Raw genomic sequence first — 22,927 nt, forward strand, 5'->3', positions numbered from 1 at the left:
AGCAAAGTTGCAGGATACAAAATCAATGTACAGAAATCAGTTGCATTCTTATACACTAACAATGAAGCAACAGAAAGACAAATAAGGAAACTGATCCCATTCACAATTGCACCAAGAAGCATAAAATACCTAGGAATAAATCTAACCAAAGATGTAAAGGATCTGTATGCTGAAAACTATAGAAAGCTTATGAAGGTAATTGAAGAAGATTTAAAGAAATGGAAAGACATTCCCTGCTCATGGATTGGAAGAATAAATATTGTCAAAATGTCAATACTACCCAAAGCTATCTACACATTCAATGCAATCCCAATCAAAATTGCACCAGCATTCTTCTCGAAACTAGAACAAGCAATCCTAAAATTCATATGGAACCACAAAAGGCCCCGAATAGCCAAAGTAATTTTGAAGAAGAAGACCAAAGCAGGAGGCATCACAATCCCAGACTTTAGCCTCTACTACAAAGCTGTCATCATCAAGACAGCATGGTATTGGCACAAAAACAGACACATAGACCAATGGAATAGAATAGAAACCCCAGAACTAGACCCACAAACGTATGGCCAACTCATCTTTGACAAAGCAGGAAAGAACATCCAATGGAAAAAAGACAGTCTCTTTAACAAATGGTGCTGGGAGAACTGGACAGCAACATGCAGAAGGTTGAAACTAGACCACTTTCTCACACCATTCACAAAAATAAACTCAAAATGGATCAAGGACCTGAATGTGAGACAGGAAACCATCAAAACCTTAGAGGAGAAAGCAGGAAAAGACCTCTCTGACCTCAGCCGTAGCCATCTCTTACTCGACACATCCCCAAAGGCAAGGGAATTAAAAGCAAAAGTGAATTACTGGGACCTTATGAAGATAAAAGCTTCTGCACAGCAAAGGAAACAACCAACAAAACTAAAAGGCAACCAATGGAATGGGAAAAGATATTTGCAAATGACATATCGGACAAAGGGCTAGTATCCAAAATCTATAAAGAGCTCACCAAACTCCACACCCGAAAAACAAATAACCCAGTGAAGAAATGGGCAGAAAACATGAATAGACACTTCTCTAAAGAAGACATCCGGATGGCCAACAGGCACATGAAAAGATGTTCAGCGTCGCTCCTTATCAGGGAAATACAAATCAAAACCACACTCAGGTATCACCTCACGCCAGTCAGAGGGGCCAACATGAACAAATCAGGAGACTATAGATGCTGGAGAGGATGTGGAGAAACGGGAACCCTCTTGCACTGTTGGTGGGAATGCAAATTGGTGCAGCCACTCTGGAAAGCAGTGTGGAGGTTCCTCAGAAAATTAAAAATAGACCTACCCTATGACCCAGCAATAGCACTGCTAGGAATTTATCCAAGGGACACAGGAGTACTGATGCATAGGGGCACTTGTACCCCAATGTTCATAGCAGCACTCTCAACAATAGCCAAATTATGGAAAGAGCCTAAATGTCCATCAACTGATGAATGGATAAAGAAATTGTGGTTTATATACACAATGGAATACTACGTGGCAATGAGAAAAAATGAAATCTGGCCTTTTGTAGCAACGTGGATGGAACTGGCGAGTGTGATGCTAAGTGAAATAAGCCATACAGAGAAAGACAGATACCATATGGTTTCACTCTTATGTGGATCCTGAGAAACTTAACAGGAACCCATGGGGGAGGGGAAGGAAAAAAAAAAAAAAGAGGTTAGAGTGGGAGAGAGCCAAAGCATAAGAGACTGTTGAGAACTGAGAGCAAACTGAGGGTTGATGGGGGGTGGGAGGGAGGAGAAGGTGGGTGATGGGTATTGAGGAGGGCACCTTTTGGGATGAGCACTGGGTGTTGTATGGAAACCAGTTTGACAATAAATTTCATATATAAATTAAAAAAAAAAGAAATATATAATTAAAAAAAATTTTATGTTTATTTATTTCTGAGACGAAGAGAGACAGAACATGAGTGGGGGAGGGGCAGAGAGAGAGGGAGACACAGAATCAGAAGCAGGCTCCAACCTCTGAGATGTCGGCACAGAGCCTGACGCGGGGCTCGAACTCACAAACCATGAGATCATGACCTGAGCCGAAGTCGGTTGCTCAACCAACTGAGCCATCCAGGCGCCCCAAGAAATGTATAATTTAATCCAAATTTTCTGAATTATTTTTAAAATAAAATAAAGGTGAAAGTGACAACTAGATAGTGAGATACATGTGATTTGCTGATAAATGATAGAATTACAGCGCTTATCCTTTCTATTGCTTATCTATTTCTTCTGATTCTCTAAAATGACTACCTTAATCATAATCAGGAATAAACGAAGTAATTTTGAAATTTAAAAAACAAAATTTAATGAGGTGGGTAGGGTAGTGGTGGCACTTAAAGTCTTCATGACTGTAACATTATATAATTTTAGAATGTATTTTTGAAAAGGACTAGGTTTCTAAGTTCATTTGAAGTCTATTATAATTCTAATCAGACACTCAAAGAGATTTAACAAAAATTGACAAAGCAATTCTAAAGGTAATAAAAAATAATTGCTAATATTTTCTAAAGGAAGAGGACTGACATGGAATCTGCACTATTATAATAGTGAAGTAGGTTATTATAAATTATTAAATAGCTGGAGGCTGTATTGTATACATTAAGTCTTCAAGTAACATAGTAATGTGAAAAATGACAACACTCTAATACTGAGTGTAAAGAAGAATATGAGTCCACCTTTTTAAAAACCCATAAACAGATACACAGGCAATAAAAGACTAAAGGGAAATGTTGAAAATGCTATCGGTGCTTATCTAGGAAATTATAGTAATTATATTTTCTGTGAAAATATAATTTTTCAAGGAAGACGAACACACATCCATACCATTATCTTCTTTCTCTTATGGTGCTTCCTTAGAAATGCCTTGTATCTTTCCAATTTTCTTTTAGAACCTTTAAAAGAATGATTAGATAAAATTTAAATACTTTAAAGAAATTACATATTAAACTATTTAATGAGATCAACTAGCTATTTTGATAGGCATAATGCTAGACACACATACCCTTAGTTGAATGTACAAATACTGTATTAGGTTTCCTTTTTTTAGAAATGTCATGTTCTAACTAATTTGTCTTTGGCACTTCCTCCTAAATCTAAAGTTTTATCTCAGTTCTTTCCCACTGAATAAGCCCATGTTTTTCAAATAGCTTAGCTCTTACATTTGGTTATTTCATGGTCACCTTAAATTCAATAAAGTACAGTACTTTGGAGCTAGGCCCAGTGAAAGATTATGGGGGACTACTTTGAAGTCAGGTAACCTAGACCTGAGTTGAAGCTCAGACATTTACATATTGAGGACAATGAGTATATATAAAATATATATAAAATATAAAATATTTTTTGAAATGTACACCTGTGCTCACTCTCTCTCTATACCTCCCTCTATTACAGACACACATACAAGCTATATATATAGCTTATATAATTTAAAAACACTTTTAACACTAAAAATGATGAAAAATTCAGTAAGAAAATTTAAACTAAAACAGTAGTGAATTTAATAGTATATTAAACACATTGTCAGAATTTGACAAATCAAGATGTAAAAAAGGAGGTCAGATATCTAATATAACTAATTAAATATATTTAACACACAGAAAAGACTTTGTAAGTAAACCAATATTATCATTTTTAAGGATTGTATTATGAAAAGTTTGCCCACTAAATAAAGAATAATACAAGAATCACCATTAGTACCTAAAGCTACTCTCTAAGCATTAAGAAATACAACTAGATAAGAAAAATATTATATAAATACTGAAAAAAGGTAAAAACAATCATTACTAGCAGATATGGTCTTATTCAGTCTGCAGGTTTTCACTACTGAATGCTGAACACTTCCTACAGGCTAACCCAGCTCATGTAGCTCACCTTACTTTGGGTTTTAGGTGTTTCTGTTCTTATGTTTTGACCCTTGCTGCCTTGCTTGTCTCTGGTACCAACAGAGAGTTGATGCAACCCTGTTTTCTTGTTATTCTGCTACCTCCACTCTAGCTTAACAAAGTTCACAACTATTTTAGGCTTTGTTCTAACAACACTTCCATTAAATCCACATGTTCATGTTCAACAAAAAATCTTGACTGAACTATGTTGAAATGAAGAAGTTTTAAAATAAAATAAATTTTATGTTTTTAGATATTTTACACCTTAGGATTTCATTCTTTATGAGAATGCACACACAGAGACAGGCATGCAGACACACAAAAGTGACCATTACTTTACCATTATAAAGAAATAAAGTTTACTTGTCTCAGAAATTATGCTGTTCCAATCAAGTATTTTAGAGGCATGGTTTTTCAAAAGAATTGAACATTCCCTTAATCTTGACTCCATGGTAATGATTGCATCATGTATTCGAGGGACAGTTCCCCACAGATGTGTATAAATTGACGTAAATGAACTATCTTCTTTCATTTTCTTTACAGTGTGTAACCATTTATCATTGTCTCCAAAATAGATTTCCCTTGGCCAATAATCCTGCAAAAAACGTGAGTGAATACAACCTAAATCATTTTTGATGAATTTAAATAATAGAATTCAAAATCAATGAGCTAAAATTGAGACTTAATTCCATTGCATTATCTTTTTTTATATTACTGAAATATAATTAACATACAATGTTATGTTAGTTTCAGGTGTTCAAAATATTGCACAACACAGCATAATTTTTTATTAAATGCATTTTTGAAACTGTGAAACAATCATAAAGATTAGAAGTTTCAAATGTTTTACCAAAAAAATTTATTTCCTGAACCATTTGAAAATAAGTTGCTTACTTGACTGATGCCCCATCTTCCTCAAATACATTAGTGTGTATTTACTAAAAACAAAAACATTCTCCTACATAATCAAATATAATCATCAGTTCAGGAAATTGGCAGTCATACATTATTCCTACCTAATTCTCAGAGTCTGTGCAAGTCTTATCAACTGAACCAATAATGCTGTTTATAGCAAAAGGATCTAGTTCAGTGTCATGTATTACATTTAGGCTTCATAAGTCTTTAGTCTCCTTCAGTCTACAAATTCCCCAGTCTTTTTTTGATCTCTTTGTACCATAAAACCTTGGATTACGAGTAGCTTATTTTGTGAGTGTTCCACAAGATGAGCAAAAATTTCTAATAAATTTTAACTTGATAAACAAGTGATGCCTTACAATACGAGTAGTGCATGACCCTGAAAGTCACATGGTCACAACTGAGCCAATGGTTCTTCTCTCTCTCTCTCTGTCTCACTGATTGTAGGTGATCGTATCCTGAGCTTTGATGCTCGGTCCCAAGCTGTGGTGTTTGGCAAAAATCATTGATTTTTCAGAATGTTGGAAGGTGCCCACAACTGGCACTCATGTATTTTTTGTCACTTCAAAGCACCTATGGACAGTCCTTTACTTTTCCATACAAGAGTAAGCTTAGGAATTCTTTGCTTCTTTCTAGGTCAGGCTGCCTGCACATATAGAATATAGACCCTTTCCTCTGCTGCCTTACTACCAGTTACATTAAATATAGTATATAATAAGAGTTTATTAATATTGTACTGCAGTCAACATTTGTGAGAGCATACACAATGGCCCCCATGCAGAAAAAGATTCCATTGAGCCAGTAGGTAGCAGTGATTCCATCAGTGATAGAGAAAGTTGTCCTACACAATAACCCTCCTCTCTCTCCCTGACACCAGCCAGGAAGGTTTTCAAAGTTAAGTGCAGGTTAATTCATTTATTTTTCTTTACATTTGTATTTTCTTTATTATTTTGTATTATATTACAGTATTGTAATCACTTTTATATAAATATTTTTGTGTTGTGGAATGAATCATCTGAGTTTCTATTATTTCTTATGGGGAAATTTGCTTTGATATACAAGTGCTTTGGATTACAAGCATGTTTCTGGAATGAATTATGCTCACAAACTAAGGTTTTACTGTATTTAAAACCATGAGTTCACAGTGAAACCTGGAATTTCAATTCCAAACATTCTAGTTTTCTTTCTTTCCATAGTACAATTACCACCTCCAACAGTGAAAAATCTAGTTGCCATTATCTTTAGTATATGTACTTATTTGATCAATCTTTTCAGGTAACCAATCTCTCCTCTCACTGGGAGCTTCTTTTCTATGTAGATGCCCTTTTCATCCTGCTTAGACTCTGACATCCAATGCCAGGCTGCCAATTCTTCAGGGATACCTTCCTTACCCCTACCTGAGCTCTGACTTCTCATACCAAGCCACAGCCTACTTCCATACATCCCTGGAAAAACTCCTCATCCCCAGCCACAGGTGGATATCATCTCACTCCCTTGGACCTTAGGCACCACATGTATACCCTCCTCAACATGGTTGAATTCAGATAGCTTTCCCAGGGCCATCACAGTACATCCTCCTCCCCAGTGCCAATATGGACACCTGCCTTGTTTGGGTCCCAAAGTGGCTTCAGGACTAAATTGCTCAGGAAAGGAAAGAGAGTAAGGGAAGAAGAGAAAGGGAAATGAAGGGAAAGGAAGGAGTTTCATAACAATATTTGCAAATCTAAATACAAGATTATCTTTTAATTATAATCAACTAATAGCAAAACAAAAAAAGTTGGCCTACATTAAGAAAGGTGTATGAGTAAAAGAATGTTTTTTGCAATGGTAGAAAATCTGCAGAGAATAAACTCTTGAATGAAATTTGGGTGAGATATTCTGGGAATTTAGCTAAATGGGAATAAATATGAAGTCTGCAGATCAGGAATTATTTAAAATTTTAAATAGCTTTGGTCTAATCCACTTGCCTTTTTCTTCCTTTAAAGACTTTCTGAACCCATCATACATGTCTTATTTATAAATTATGCTCTCTAATAATAGCAGGTACCTGAATAATATCTAGCTTCTAACTCTAGAAAACTTCCCTACAGGTATCTATGTCCCTCTACCATTTTAGAAAAAAGAATACACTTAGATACCTAAGGGCCATCTCTCAACTCCTACATATTGTATCTTAAACAAGACACAACCACCTGGAGAAGTTTCCTGCATTAAAATTTGGGTCTTATGTATCAAAAAGTACAAAGACTTTGGAAGAATAAGATATAATCACAGGATGCAATTCTTGGAAACAAACATTGTCAAGTCAGAATGACAGCCACATTTGAAAACACAGTCCCTAGGGGTCATGTGTTGCTATTGTTAGAGGAGATTTAGGAGAGAGGAGAGAGACTAAAATGGAAATGCATTTGCAAGATTTTACAATATACACAAACCTTAATGAAAAATGTATCCTTATGCCAGACTTGAGATATCACAATCCTTGTTCCCAAGATATTGAAGTATATTATGAGGTGAATAAAGTATTCTGTAATCCTATAAGCCTGATATAAGATTCTGTCTTCTGTACTTTCCCAAGGTAATCAGGGGATTGACTGGTGTCCCAAAGACATTAACATGAATAAGGTGATGCATAACTAAGCTCTGATTTTTCACTGGCTTCTTCGTGGCTGCATGATTAAATGGATACCAGACGGTGATCTTGTGGCAGATCATACTTGCCTTTCCCCCTCATTTCTCTATTTACTTTCATTTATTATTCCTTTCTATTTTTCCTTCAACCACCTGCTCCTTGAATAGAGTATCATCTGAAAGTAAATTTTGTGGCCAGTCCTAGGGAAGGTAAACTGGAGTCAACTAGCAGCCAACAGGCAGAAGAGCAGCCAGGCAAAAATGATGTCGTACTGGCAGAGAGAAAATCAACACTACTAGGGTTTAAGCATCCGGAGTCCACAGTGATTATATTAATTTAAAAACAAATGTATTCCAATTCCAAAGAGACAAAAGAATTGGACTGGAAATTTCTGTTCCCTAAAGAGTTAAATTCTCCATTATAGCACTATAGTCTTCAGTGATAACTTCAGGAAGACATTTATCTTATTTAAAAGGTCAGTGAAGGGGCGCCTGGGTGGCGCAGTCGGTTAAGCGTCTGACTTCAGCCAGGTCACGATCTCGCGGTCCGGGAGTTCGAGCCCCGCGTCAGGCTCTGGGCTGATGGCTCAGAGCCTGGAGCCTGTTTCCGATTCTGTGTCTCCCTCTCTCTCTGCCCCTCCCCCGTTCATGCTCTGTCTCTCTCTGTCCCAAAAATAAATAAAAAAGAAAAAAAAGAAAAAAAAATAAAAGGTCAGTGAAGCAAGAATCGGCTATGTGCGTGTTACGTTTAATTACTGCAATTAAACTTTGGCAGTGGCAGAGGCACAGACTATGACATACTGGTACACAACTAGAGATGGAGCCTAGTAGCTAGACAGAAGGGCTCTCTTGAAGTTTGAAAAGAGATTTTGTTTACTGAACATATGATTAGGACTTCACCCATGTCCTAAGCCCTAAAAAAAAGTGCTGAGGTTTCCAAAAATGAGTAAAAAATATGAAGAATGACCAGGGTTAGAAGAATTGACTTTTAACTCTTCTCTCCTTAAGCTTTAAAAAAAGGAGGGTTTTAAAGAATGAATGGATGGATGGATAAATAAACAGACAAACAGATAAATAAATAGGTTGTTCCCTAAAGAAAGACAATGGGATTGAAATAATTATTCCATCATAAAGTACCTTTGATCTTCTGAGAAAAATCACAGTAGGGATCTGAGTACCCTCTAGGTATGGATTATAAGTGTAGCAGACTTGTTAATGAAAATTGATACGGACATAAAGTACTCCTAAATAAAAGTCACATGAAAGCAGAAAAACAGGACGCAGAGTAAGAAATAAACATCAGCGAAGATCAAATGTGATGTGTAAATAAGGAAAGAATTCAAAACAACTCTTGAGTACCTAAAGAACTGAAAAGGACTAAAAAAGTGTAACACTAAAGGGAAACAGTGCAGAAGGAGGGGGATGTAAATTCCATGATGGCAAGGAGTATTCTCTGTTTTTTGTTCATTGTTGTATTTCCTGGGTCCAGAACAATACCTGGCATCTGGTAGGTAGTGGATAAAAATCATTAATGAATGAATGAACAGAATAAGTCAAAGAATTGATAGTAATGCAACACTAGTGGAACAAGAGGCTGTTATAAAAACAGAATACAAAAATATTTTTATAAAGATAAAAATAGAAACAGAATAGTGATGGAGTAAAAGGGAAAGAAGCAGGAAGAGAATGTGGGAATTGATCAAATAGATAAATGAGAAATGACCGAAGGTAAAAAAAGTACACAGAACTAGAACAAGAAATAGGAAGAGGGGAAAGACAGGAGTAGAAGGTACAAAATATTAAAATTACAAAAGAAAAATAAAAATGGTAGGAATCGGCCAAAATGAGACATCTTTAGATGATGTGATGAAAGATAAGTGATAAGACGTGAGAAACTAACAGCTAACATGTAGGTTCCAGGTACTGGTCTACTGCTAGCTAGGAGTAGAGCTGGGATCTGAACACAGGCAATCTGACACCAGAGCCTCTGTCCTTAACCACTACACCACTATGCAGATACACACCTTTGCTTTTATATTTTAGAGGGAAATTAATAGATAGGCTTTCCAGGAGGCCATAAGCAGTTTAGAATATATTTTATTTTTTTTTATTTCATTTGTTTGGTTTTATTTTTTAATTGGCATAATTTTAAGGTAACAAGAAAGTCCTCTTGCTACTAAAAAAAAATCCTTATTAGTTAGCTCATTAACTGCTTGAAAATTGCACCTCAGGCATTCATTTCCTTGGTTCAAGATTTCAATTTCTTTTTTATTTTTATTTTTATTTTTATTTTTATTTTTTTATTTATTTATTTTTTATTTATATATGAAATTTATTGTCAAATTGGTTTCCATACAACACCCAGTGCTCATCCCAAAAGGTGCCCTCCTCAATACCCATCACCCACCCTCTCCTCCCTCCTACCCCCCATCAACCCTCAGTTTGCTCTCAGTTCTCAACAGTCTCTTATGCTTTGGCTCTCTCCCACTCTAACCTCTTTTTTTTTTTTTTTCCCTTCCCCTCCCCCATGGGTTCCTGTTAAGTTTCTCAGGATCCACATAAGAGTGAAACCATATGGTATCTGTCTTTAGAATATATTTTAATTTCTGTTTTGTTTTATTCATTTGCTTGTTTATCATATGCTTCAATTCTAAAAAAAAAAAAAAAAAAGCAGTTCCATGAAGGCAGGGATCTTTGCCTCTTTTTATTCACTAGTATATTCTAATTGTAATAGGCACTCAAAAATATTTCTTAAATGAATTTGAGGAAGTTATTACTTTCTTATGATTGCCTATAAGACAAAAGTTTTGTCCAGCAAATAAGAAATTAAATATCCAGTCATTTTATTCCTGGATGCTTTCAAATATTCAATAGTATGGCAATGCATAGACATAGTCATGTCTTGAAAAAAAGTAACTACAGATTACAAGTATTTGGTTGGGAAATCAAGACAACAAGAACAACTTTACAGATAAATCCATAAGTGATAAAACAGTACAAATAGATATACGTTACTTTATCAAATGCCATATGATAAAAATTGAAAGCTATCAATATAAACGCTGGCCTTTGGATACAAGGACAGTGCTTCTTACATGCCATTAATAAAACATTTGCTTTGATTTTTATTTTATTCTATCTTTGGTAAAGGGCTGGCATAAACCTGTCATCTTGATTTGATTAGTATTCTTTTTTTTTTTTTTACATTTATTTATTTTTGAGAGATAGAGAGAGACAGAGCACAAGTGGGGGAAGGCCAGAGATAGAAGGAGACAAAAAATCCAAAGCAGGCTCCAGGCTCTGAACTGTCAGCACAGAGTCCGATGCAGGGCTTGAACTCACAAACTGTGAGATCATGACCTGAGCCGAAGTCGGATGCTTAACCGACTGAGCCACCCAGGCACCCCTGATTAGCATTATTCTTAATTTAAGCAGAGTGATTATGCATTTTCCAACTCAAATAATTAGAAATTTTCATCTGAAATCATATATCTTTAAGCATATATGATAGTATAGTCCAAATATCTCCATAATTATTTGCTGATTTTGGTTTAACTATAATCCTTTCCCCTTGGCATTAAAAAGACCCCAAACATTGTGATTAGGCTATAGCACATTTCCATCATTATTTAAATCAAAATACAGTAAAACCTTGGCTTGTGAGTAACTTGTTCTGTGAGTGTTCCACAAGATGAACAAACATTTCTAATAAATTTTAACTTGATAAATGAGCGATGTCTTCCAATATGAGTAGTACATGACCCCGAACGTCACATGATCACAACTGAGCCTATGGTTCTTCCATCTCTCTCTCTCTCTCTTTCTCTCTCTCTCTCTCTCTCACTGTGGAATTGTGGGTGATTGTCTCCCATGCTTGGATTGCTCAGTCTCAGGTTGTGGTGTCTGGCAGAAATCAGTGATTTTTCAGAATGTTGGAAGGTGCCCACAACTGGCACTAGTATATTTTTGTCACTTCAAAGCACCTTTGGACAGTCCTTTGCTTTTCCATGCAAAAGTAAGCTTAGGAATGCTTTGCTTCTTTCTAGGTCAAGCTGCCTGCAGATATAGATCCTTTCCTCTGCCTTATTGCCTCTTACATTGAATTCAGTATATGAGAAGAATACTATAGTCAACACCCGTGCAAGTGTATACAATGGCCCTTGTACAGAAAAAGGTTGAAAAGAAAGGTGGTAAGAAGGAGATGATTCCAGTATAAATTAAGGAAATCATGGAGAAGTGTGAACAAGGTACGTGAGTAGCTGAAGTTGCACAATTTTAGAAGTCTACATCTGCATCTCGGCTGCAGAGGAAGAGGAGAAACAGGTGGAGGAATCCCTCACTTCAAATGAGATTAGGGAGATGTGTTAAAATGTGGGAAACAGTGCAAAATTTTGTAGAAAAGCACCAGCCAAATAAGGCTGTAGCAGTGCAAGTGATGAATCTGTTTAATGACAATGCAATGTCACATTTCTGCAAAATCCTCAAAAGGAGACAAAATCAAGTGTCGTTGGATAGATTCCTTGTTAAAGTTGCACAAAAAGAAAAAGGTGCCATTGAGCCAATAGATAGCAGTGATTCTGTTAGTGATAGTGAAGGCTGTCCTACACAATAACCCTCCTCTCTTGTCTCCCTTACAGTAGCCACAAAGGTTTTCTAAGGTAAGTGCAGGTTAATTTGCTTATTTTTCTTTATACTTTGTATTTTTTATTATCTTATATTATATTACAGTATTGTAATCATTTTTATATGAGTATTTCAGGTTGTGGAAAGAATCATCTGAGTTTCCATTATTTCTTATGGCAAAATTTGCTCTGATATACAAGTGCTTTGGATTATAAGCATGTTTTCAGAGTGAATTATGCTTGCAAACCAAGGTTTTACTGTAGTTGCAAAAAGTTTGTGCTAATAATAGTTTAAAATATTTGGCTCTGCTACAGTGACTGAAATAAACTCTTGGAAACTAGGAATATCTTCATATTCTATTTGCTCCTAAAGGGAATTCAGTGCTTTTCTAAAACATTTAAAAAGAAACTTATTTAAACAAAGAATTGAAAATAGATGTTAAAAATATAGGTATTTTTGCAATTCTATTCTCAACAGTTTAGTTGCAAATTTAGTATAGCAAATTCTGTTTATAAATAGGTACAAATTATTCAGTCCAAATTACTCAAAGTATGTACACACCTCATTTTTAAAAAGTCTCCTTTCTCTCTGTTTTCCACACTAACATCTTTATCCTAGTCCTTGACACTCTCCGATGCAAAACAAACCTAATTTTCAGACTCACGAGTAAACAGACCCAAGGGAAAACTTGTAGCAAGCCCAATAACTCCAGAAGTCAGTACTTAAATGTTAACAATGGAAACAGGAGCTTTCAACATGAAAACACAGTTTTGAATATTTCACCCTGATCCAACAATCAAAGAAACTGATACACCACCCCTGCAAATTACCTGTGAGTCTAAACTGTGGTACACGGATAAATGAGGGAAGTACGAATAATTATCAGATATTCTTTAAGGTGTAAATGTTCAAAACAAACATATTAGCCAAATTATATAGAAACGTTTGTATCATCCTTCTGATGGGATACAGATCTAAAATTTTCTCAAAGTCAAAAAGAGAATAGAATATTGACAAGGCTACAAGATAGAGCCTACTGAAAGGAGATAAATATTTATAATTATTTCCCACATTGAAATGTAGTTTTTTTTGAATTTCTATTCTCAGTCTTTTCTTAAGCCTTCCATATCTTCACAACTAATGTTTTAAAAGATGTAATGGCACATAAAATAGATGTACTACTTACCCAATTTTGAAACTTTAAGAATTCTTCAATGTTCATTGGAGGTTTATGCATTTTCTAATGAAGTAAAATCAACATTGCTAATTAATATAAATATTGCTAACTAACAAACTCAACATAAATTAACACTGTTTATGATGTTTACACATAATTTGCTTAAATAAATGATGCTCCTGGACTTAAGTTATAATTTTCAGAGCCATAAGGCATTGTAAAATATTCACTTTGTAAAGTCCCTGCACTTTTAAAAGGAACAGAGATCAATGTTTAAATTCTGAGCCTCCAAACCAAATTCTGTAAAAGGCTTCCTTCTTATATATTGCTTCTAGGGAAAAAACTTCACATTAATCCTGTTGAATGTCCTAATTTCAAATTCCTACAAGAGTTCCAAGATATTTTGGGCTATGTTGGATGGTGTCTACAATAAATCCAAAGCCAAAAATATATTAACTTGCCTCTCTTGCTGATGAAGTATTTAATAAAAGGCCACACTAGTGACATGGTGAAAGTAACTTAAATGTTTGGCTATTTCCATGTAATAAGTAATAGTCCGATCTTATTAGTAGTTTCCTCATAAGTTGAAAACATATTCTTTCATTAGACAAATTAATTTTAATCAGGACCACATCTTGTTCTTCTTTGCCTTAGAGACTGTACACATTCTTACTTCTGCTTGGAAGCCTCCCTGTTCCAAACCTTCTCTGTCCAATCCCTTCTTGATCTTATTTTAAAGATCAAATTAAAAGTCACTTGTTCTAGGAAGTCCTCCATGTTCCCCAAAAGATTCTCTTCAGTAAAACATAGTAGATTTGTATCTATATGAGGATAGAAACTATGGTATAAGTCACTGCTGAATTGTCAAAATTTCATACGATGATTCACTCAGGATTAGTACACAATAAGTACTTGCAATGTGTATAAATTAATGAATAAATGAGTAAATAGATATCAGAAAAATGGGTATTTATTCAGAACAATAATATGACCATTTCTAGAGAATGAAAAACCCATTAGAAGAAGGCAAAAATAAGAGGAATTCAGAATATCCTAATACAATATCCTAATGGTCTGATGATGGCATGTCTGAAAAGATTGCAGCACATTTTAATTTACCATAACATATATTTCACATATATAAAATGATACAGATTACAAAATCACCATAGTTTTGTAAAAATAGCTACACTTTTGAGGTTGAAGAGAATATTTCATTCTCTAATACTGTTTGAAATATGGTGAATATAAACAAATATATAACAGATAATAAATAACAAAATAAAAGGTATATGTGACAATCGTTACAAAAAGAAGCGTTCAGAAGCAAAGCTGCATTGAGCTGTCACAAAAATGTAATGGAAAACATGGGACTCTAGATTGAGAAGGGTAAGAAATAAGAGAGATGGTACGCACAGAATGCTTAGAGACAAAAAAAAACGTTAGGGATACAATATCTTCAGAGAGAGTGAATGTAGTAGTCATCTAGAAGAAAGCTATCAGTATATTTTGAAATGTATGAAATATAAAGAAGCTAATTAGAACAACTTAAATGTTGCCTTTTTCTTATAATGGCTATCAAATCACTTCTAGTACAAAGCACTAAAAAAATCCCCATATTTCTGTTTAAAAAAAATTTTCTTTTAAATTTATTTTGAGAGAGACATAGAGAGCAAGCAGGGGAGGGGCAGAGAGAGAGGGAGGCAGAATCCCAAGCAGGCTCCACACTGTTAGCACAGAGCCTCATGTGGGGTTTGAACTCACAAACTGTGAGATCATGACCTGAGCTGAAGTAGAATCAGACGCTTAACCGAGTCGCCCAGGCGCCCCTTTTCTTTTCTTTCCTCTTTTCTTTTCTTTCTTCCTTCATTTCTTTATTTCTTTTTCTTGAGAAGAGTTGACACACATTATATTAGTTTCAGGTGTACAACATGGTGATTCAACAACTCTATGCTGTGCTCGCCTGAAGTACAGCTACCATTTGTCACCATACAACACTATTGTAACATCATTGACTATATTCTCTATGCTGTACTTTTTATTCCTGCAGCTTATTCATTCTACAACTGGAAGTCTGTATCTCCCATTCTTCTTCACCCATTTTGCACATCCCTTTAACTCTAGCAACCATCAGTTTGTTCTCTGTATTTAAAGTTCTGTTTCTGCTTTTGTTTAATCATTTGTTTCGCTTTTTAGATTCCACATATAACTGAAATTATATGGTATTTGTATTTCTCTAATTTATTTCACTTTATTACACTTTAGGTCCATCTGCATTGTTGTAAATGGCAATATCTCATCCTTTTTATGGCTGCATAATATTCCATTGTGCGTGCATATGTGTGTGTGTGTGTGTGTGTGTGTGTGTGTGTGTGTGTGTGTGTATGTATACACACATATATACATAACTTCTTTACCTACTTGTATTGGAAAATAATACATTCCAATTAAAGAAAATTAGAAAAATAAGGAAGTAAAACTCACACAAGTTCTAGCTAATTTCAACATAAAATTCCAAAGTTCTCTAAGGTTAGTGTTAAAAAGAGGTAGGAATAAATTAAATGGACTTCTGCTCTAAGTAGAATGTAGAAGTATGCAAAACACCTATGCTTCCCTGGTAACAACAAGGGAAACCCAGACAAAATAAAAATCTCACTTTTCTATGAGGTTAGTGAAGAGTAGTGGGTGCTAGTAAGCAGTATGGGCTACATAATTTGGAAAATGCAGAGCCCCTTGTTCAAAAATTATTAAGAATTTTAAGATGGTAATATCAGACCATTAAACCAAGTGTAGGGTCTATCTAATCATAAGGGCCTGTGCAATTGCAAGCCCATGAAGCCCTTCTACCTGGAAGCCTGGATGACCAGAAATTAAAAAAAAAAAATCCCCTTTATAAGTGAGCATAAAGCTGTGTCAGTTTCCTTACCCGGCAGTGATCTTTAACCATCCATTGAGGGAACTGTTGGTCTGCCATGGTGCAGGAACTTTGCAGAGATGATGAGAAATCAGCTGGACCTTAAGCATCTGCATGAGCTGGAGGAACAAACTGGAGTCTGAAAGACACCTAAATACAAAAACAAATGACTCAGACAAACAATCCCTGCCCAGACCCTATGACTCCCTTCTGAGTTTTATCAAAAAAGCAGCAGTCCAGGAGGGGCTGGAAAGATAGAGGACTTAAAGAGGCCAACACATTCTTAACATTACTTGGGCCTCAGGGCCCTGACAGAGTTGACTTCAAAGGTGAAGCAAAAATGTAAAAAAAAAAAAAAATCAGTTCCAACTTCTCCCAATTGAATATTGACAAGATATAAGAGTTGGCTATGAAGAGGGAAGTTGGAAGTTGGGTTAGATACAGGTGAACTTCAATCCAATTAAAGCAAAAGTAAAGTTCAACTCAAGTCTAGGAGGAATCAAAAGATCAGTATCTCATTTTGAATGTCAAGGAGATAAAGAGGCTTGTGCTAAATTATACTTCATCCTCTATAATTTTTCCCACATAATGTCTAATACACAATAAAACAATTGAAGATGTACAAACAAGAAGTAAAATGGGACTTATAATCAAAAGAAAACACAGTCGATGGGGCATCTGGGTGGTTCAGTTGGCTAAGCATCCAACTTTGGCTCAGGTCATAATCTCATGGTCTGTGGGTTTGAGCCCCTGCTTCGACCTCTGTTCTGACAGCTCAGAGCCTCGAGCCTGCTTCACATTCTGTGTCTCTCTCTGCCCCTTCCCTCCTCACACTTAGTCTCTCTCCCTCTCAAAAATAAATAAACATTAAAAATTTTTTTTAAATAAATAGAAAAAGGTATGAAAGGTATGAGCAGAAACCAATGAAATAAAAATATGAAAACAGAGAAATCAACAAACCAAAAGTTTGTCTTTTAAAAGATGAAAAAAATAAACCCTTAGTAGAAATGAATTTAAAAAATGAAAGGAAAATGTATATGGGAAAAAAATGATCTGCTAGATTGAAATATTTTAATTGCTATATTTGATTATAATGCTTTACCACTTTGGCAGAATGTCTGAGGACAGATTACTAATAACTACACAACAATTTGGCTATTATTAAACAAAAGAAAGTAAAAGGTTGTATTAAAAGTTAACGTGATCATATGTGGCTCAGGGTTGAATGATATTTACAAATGTGAATTTAAACAAAAATTGAGATATTACTACATTGAGAGATGAGGGGATAAGAACGTGTACAGGTAGAGAGAGAAGGAATGTTCTTGTACCTGGGGGTGGTGTTATAAAAGAGCTTTATCATTGACTTCCTTAGAAGAAAGTCAATGGAAAATGTCTGAAATTGAAAAAATCAAAACACTGTAATATATTATGACATATGCAGTAAATAACAAAAGAATTATTAAAAAGTCTTGAAAGAATTTTTCTTTTGAGAGAACTGAGAATAGAATGGAGGGGTTGGGAACTACCAGGCTTTGGCGAAAAACCTAGAATATGTCAACTGTTAGTGCTTACCAACATGTGTATGTTTCTCTACAGTTCCCAAGCTCACATGCAGTAAAGTGGGAGGGGGAGGGATCTTTGATATGTGGGCAAAGTGATATACGCCAGTTTTTAGGGATGACCTCTAAAACTTTTGGTATGATTCAACATGCTTTCTTTCTTGTCAGATGAGCTGTGGACTCAAGTCTTAGGAGATAGTAGAACCAGTAAAAATTAAACAAAAGAACACAAGAAACAACCTGCATCCTTGAGTCTAATGTTTCATCTGACTAGTAACATCTGAATTTCCTGTGAGAAATAAAAATTTATTGTATCAAACCCCTGAAATGTTGGGGTTTTCTGTGACAGTAGTAAATTCATCATGGTGGTTTAAAAAAAAAATGGCCACAATTTCCTTGACAATCTTTTGAGAAGTGGTATCTATCTATGTCCCCTTTCCTATAATCTGGACAGGTTTTAAGACACACTTATAACCAAAATAATGTGTGAGAAGTGACAGTGTGTTACTCTTTGATACTGGGTCAGAAAAGAACATGTAGTTTCTGCCTTGTTCATGGCAATGCTGGACTGTGGAGCACTCAGAAGTCTGATTACACAGCTGCCATACTGTGAGGAAGTTCAGGCCACATGGAGAGTCTTGCACACAGGATTTCTGCTAGCATTCATAGACTTCCGAGCTGAGTTATCAGAGAAAAGCTGACTCTCTGTGCCGTGCTGAACACACAATCCATGAACACGATAAAAAAGTTGTTTTAAGTCATGTTTTGGACTAATGTATTACAGAGCACAAGTAACCCAATACTCACATCACTTCAATGAATAAACAGTATCATTTGCTTTTTTTAACCTGAGCACCTGAACTAAAGCAGTTAAAGAAGAAAAAGGCATGAATTATTTATTCTTGGCTTGGAGACTTTGCTATTGTTAACTTTTTTCACCCAGGAAGTTCATCTTTCCTCCTAAAGCAGTGGCTTTCAAACTTTTTAAAGAGAAATGCACAAGAAGACATACATTTTATAAATGCACGCACCCACACAGAGATCTTTCTTATGATGGGGTTAAGTTTCGATAAACCCATGGTTAAGTTGAAAATGTATTTAATACACCCAACCTACCGAACATCATAGACTAGCTACCGTAAATGTGCTTAGAATACTTACATTAGCCTAAAGCTGGGCAAAATCAACTAACACTAAGCCTATTTCATAATGAAGTATCGAATATCCCATGTAATTGAATACTGTACTGAAAGTGACAAACAGAATGGTTGTAAGTGTACTGATTGTTTACCCTTGTGATGGCCTGGCTGATGTGGCTGCTCACAAGAGAATTTCATATGACATATGGGTAGCTCAGGAAAATATCAAGTTAAAACTCCAAGTTTGGTTTCTACCGAATGCATACTGAATTCACACCATTATAAGGTCGAAAAATCCCAAGTTAAACCAGGGACTGTCTGCAATTTAAAACTCCATGAAATAATACTTCACCAAGTGCCATGTGCTGACATTTCCACAGTATACTATTTCATTTTTTTAAATGTGTAGTTTTGGGGTGCCTGGCTGGCTGTGTCAGGGGAGCCTGCAACTACAGCTCTCAGGGTCATGAGTTCAAGTCCCACACTGGGCCTAGAACTTACTTAAAAAATTAATAAAAATTTTAAAAACATGTAGCTGTGACTCACTACATTTCCTTGCTTACAAATGGGACTTCCACCAATGGGTCCCACACATTCCCCTTGAAAAGCACTGCTCTTAAGCTATAATCATTCTTTAAGGCCTTACTCAAGTCCAACCAATGAGCCTTTGTTGACCACTCCATTCTGAGCTCTTGTAAAATTACTACAATTTACTAGTCACGTTGTGTTTTCTGTACTACCCAGGTTTTAACTTGATGTCCTAAGCTCGTCTAGCGCAAGGTTCTGTCCTTTACCTCTTACATGCTAAATTCAAAGTACTCAATAAATACAATGCTTAATATCTGGCCATTGTGTTTCTGAATCTCACAATTGGTTGGGATTTTCTTTGGGGTGGGGTAAGGAAACGTGGTTTAATAATCCACCCACGTATTATGCTTAATTCCAAAATGGAAGAGTACACAAAGAGTGGTGTGTAGTTTTCAAGAGAACCAAACCATCAAGGTACACACAACGTTTCTAAGAGCTTTCATTACTACGCACCGCACGAAGTACTCATCTTGACATAGCCATAAAAACGTAACAGAACCAAGTTCTCTCACGACTAAAATATTTTTGGAATTGGAAAAATGGAAAAGTGTTCCGTGGGATCAGCATTTTTCACAACTCACTGCAACTACACCTTGAGAGTACACTTCCAGAACCGCGTGCCACTTAAGCAGGAAACTCGGCTGGCAGGGTGTGAAGCTCAGCCTCACCAAGCGGGCCTCACTGCCCTGGGATCCTGTCTCTCTAGCAGACAGGCTACACCGCCCGCAGCCCGAGAGGCTAAGGCGGGACTTCCCCCTCTAACCCCGCCCCGCGTCCCTCCCCAGCCGTTACTTTCGGCGCGGGACCTGCGCGGCGCCGGGCTCTAGCAACGGCCCTAGCAACGGCCGGACTCCTCCCTCCGGTGTCTCCCGGAAAGCGCTCCGCCGCGCCCGCGCGCGGCCTCAGCCGGGAGCGCGCCTCGGGCTCTGGGGGAGCCGAAGACGCGTGGAGCTGTGCGAGGACCCGCGGGCGGTGCAGGTCTGAGTCCCACTCCGATCCCTGGTGCCGGTCTCCTCGCCCCTCTGCGGACCAGTGGTCTGGCCTGAGCCGTGCGTCCGCAGGGAGTGGACGCTCCTTGGCCGGGCCTTAGTGGAGGCTGTGCAGAGTGTCGCCTGTGAGCGGGGCCCTGGTCCCTGTGCGAGCGCTTGCATTTTTTAGGATCCTGCGGGCCCCTTGGGAAAAAGGCTTCTAAATTTTACCTCAAAACAAAACAAAAAATGTTTTCCCCCAACAATTATTTTTCAGTGGTTTCCGCGCCAAGGAAAGTCTGTTCTGGCAGGCAGTCCCCAAGGAAGTATTTATTTTTTAGTGTTTGGAGTGGTTTGCGAGGGATTGGTAATCAGGGAAGGAGAAGCTAAGCACAGACAGTGTGCCGTGCAGTGTATTTAACATAATAAGTAGTGGTTACATAATAAGCCAAGGAGTCTGTTTCTTATGTCTGCATTACTTCTTGGGAACATAGGACAAGTAAAGAAGTATATTAATACTTTTAAGATGCCAGTTCATGGAGTTGGATGATAAAATCGCTGCTTAAACCCACAGCATTTAAGTATTACTTCTGCCCGAAACCGTAGTGTACCATTTAAAACTAAGGCAAGATAGTCTGCCTACCACATGATGGATGATGTGGGAGAGGCCACTGGTCCTGCATGAAGAGGGTGGCACCTTGGGTTTTTCAAAAATGAATGTTGGAGCTGTGTATATTATGTGACCAGGTTCTTCAAAATATTTAAGGAAAAAAAATTAAGGAAAAATGCTTTATCTAGTAGTGACTTGATCTACAATATGTGGTTGGGGTGTTTTATATAGTATTCCATTGGGAAGTGACTGGTAGCTAGGAACTTTTAACAGTATCGTTTTGCAAAAAACATATATGTGTATATATATAATATATAAAATTTGCCATGCTGCCACTTGTGCAAGGTTGCAGATGGCCCATAAAGATGGTTTGTTAGGTTCTTCAAGTAGGGAGATTGATACACATGATTTCTTTTTTAGAATGGTTTTGATGTGATAAGGAATTGTGGAATTCCTCCCTTTGCGCAAGACACAGAGATAGATACGTGAGATCAGTAAAGAATTCTGCTCTTGCAGAGTGACTGCTAGAAGGGACAGCTTTGCTAAAAGGCAACTAACTACAAAAAGCAGATTTTTCCATGCTAAATAAGTGAAACCAGTAATAAATGGGCAAAGTTAAAGAGATGTTAAGAGGTTGCCATAGAACATCTAGAGTCCTGACTTTGAGACTAAAATAGAGGATTATATGCAAGGTAGAATTGATGGAACTTGGTGAGTGATTAGATTTGGGGGAAAAGAGGTTAGAGGGGGAGTAAAAAATTTGTTTTCACCCTAATTTGCAGAATGATGACTGTACCATCAAGGCATTTATTACTTTTTTAGGAGTAAATTCTTTTTATGTTTTCTAAGTAACCCTCAAAACTTTCATCAATAAACCTCAAAAGAATTTGATGTTCATAAGCATGATTTGAAGGTTGTGAATCGTTACATTTGCAACAAACTATTTGTACACATTTGAGGCAGGCTATTGGCTAGGTCAGGACCGATGCCCTTGTCATGTGGTTTCGGAGACCTTTGGAGGGAACTGTCCATAACTAACCACTTTTGGCGTCTTTTGTGTGGCCACCACAGCCATAAGTGAGCGTATAGGTGAAACAGGAGGGGGGAGCCATAAACATTTCCTTTTCGCTGTCTCATAGGTATTTATGTTGTTTGATTTTGTAGAGGAAGGACATTTATATAAGGCTTCACTAATATCCATTTGGCTGTTTGGAAGGCCAAGCGGAATATAGGGGAATATTTCTGAGGCAGAATGCACTTAGAGGGCCCTAGAAAAACTCACAAGTAGTTTTCCACTGAATGTCAGGCAACCACATTGACCTTCTTGACATCCCCAGTAACTGTGTACGTCAGCCCCATATTGCTTGTGTTCTCTGGTGGCATATGCAAACCTTCTAAATAGTTACTGGAACACCCAGGAAAATGGAGTCAGGTTGAATTAGTCCAGTCCAGTTCCTTTTATAGAATGAGTCCCATGATGAAGTAATTCAAGACTATTACAACCTAAAAACATTTTTTCATAAGGACCTCCGGCAACACCAGAGCAAACCCAAACCAAGATTTAGGTGAAACTTAACTAGCTTCCTAAGTGCAGTAATGGGACCTCTTTTGGCTTATGACAGTTGACCTTTGGTTGCCCAATAAGGGATTTGTAGCTCCAATTTCTGGAGACTAATAGTATCTCTTCCCAGACTTTTAAGGCTGCTCCTGTCCTTAGAATGATTTTTTTTTTTTTAATTTTAGTCAAGATTTCTTTACCTGAGTCTGTAGATGGCCTTTTAGAGATCTGTAAACCGCATGAAATTGTGTGCAAAATATTGTGTCTGTGTATGCATCCATGTGAGAGGTCTAAGACTCTCTCACATGATCTTTTTTTTTTTTT

The 22,927-nt window shown here is 36.7% G+C and overlaps 2 protein-coding genes across 7 annotated transcripts in view; one reads left to right on the forward strand and one right to left on the reverse strand.

Moving 5' to 3' along the window:
* Window positions 1–20,217, reverse strand: part of FAM227B (family with sequence similarity 227 member B) — a 213,057-nt gene extending 192,840 nt beyond the window's left edge. For 5 of the 6 annotated variants that reach the window (XM_040492649.1, XM_040492647.1, XM_040492652.1 and 2 more), the window contains exons 1-5: window positions 20,049–20,217; window positions 16,191–16,328; window positions 13,274–13,327; window positions 4,282–4,513; window positions 2,861–2,928 (exon numbers count right to left, since the gene is read on the reverse strand). In XM_040492649.1, the coding sequence (XP_040348583.1) occupies window positions 2,861–2,928; window positions 4,282–4,513; window positions 13,274–13,327; window positions 16,191–16,238 (402 nt within the window). In that variant the 5' untranslated portion in view covers window positions 16,239–16,328; window positions 20,049–20,217. The remainder of the gene's footprint in view (window positions 1–2,860; window positions 2,929–4,281; window positions 4,514–13,273; window positions 13,328–16,190; window positions 16,329–20,048) is intronic. The other variant, XM_040492648.1, reaches the window with a different exon arrangement.
* A 118-nt stretch (window positions 20,218–20,335) lies between these two features.
* Window positions 20,336–22,927, forward strand: part of DTWD1 (DTW motif tRNA-uridine aminocarboxypropyltransferase 1) — a 26,336-nt gene continuing 23,744 nt past the window's right edge. The window contains exon 1 of the mRNA XM_040492656.1: window positions 20,336–20,445. The gene's annotated coding sequence lies outside the window, so the exon portion shown is untranslated. The remainder of the gene's footprint in view (window positions 20,446–22,927) is intronic.

Source organism: Herpailurus yagouaroundi, unplaced genomic scaffold (genome assembly GCF_014898765.1).
Source record: "Herpailurus yagouaroundi ecotype Mexico unplaced genomic scaffold, PumYag 184, whole genome shotgun sequence".
Lineage (NCBI taxonomy): Eukaryota > Metazoa > Chordata > Mammalia > Carnivora > Felidae > Herpailurus > Herpailurus yagouaroundi.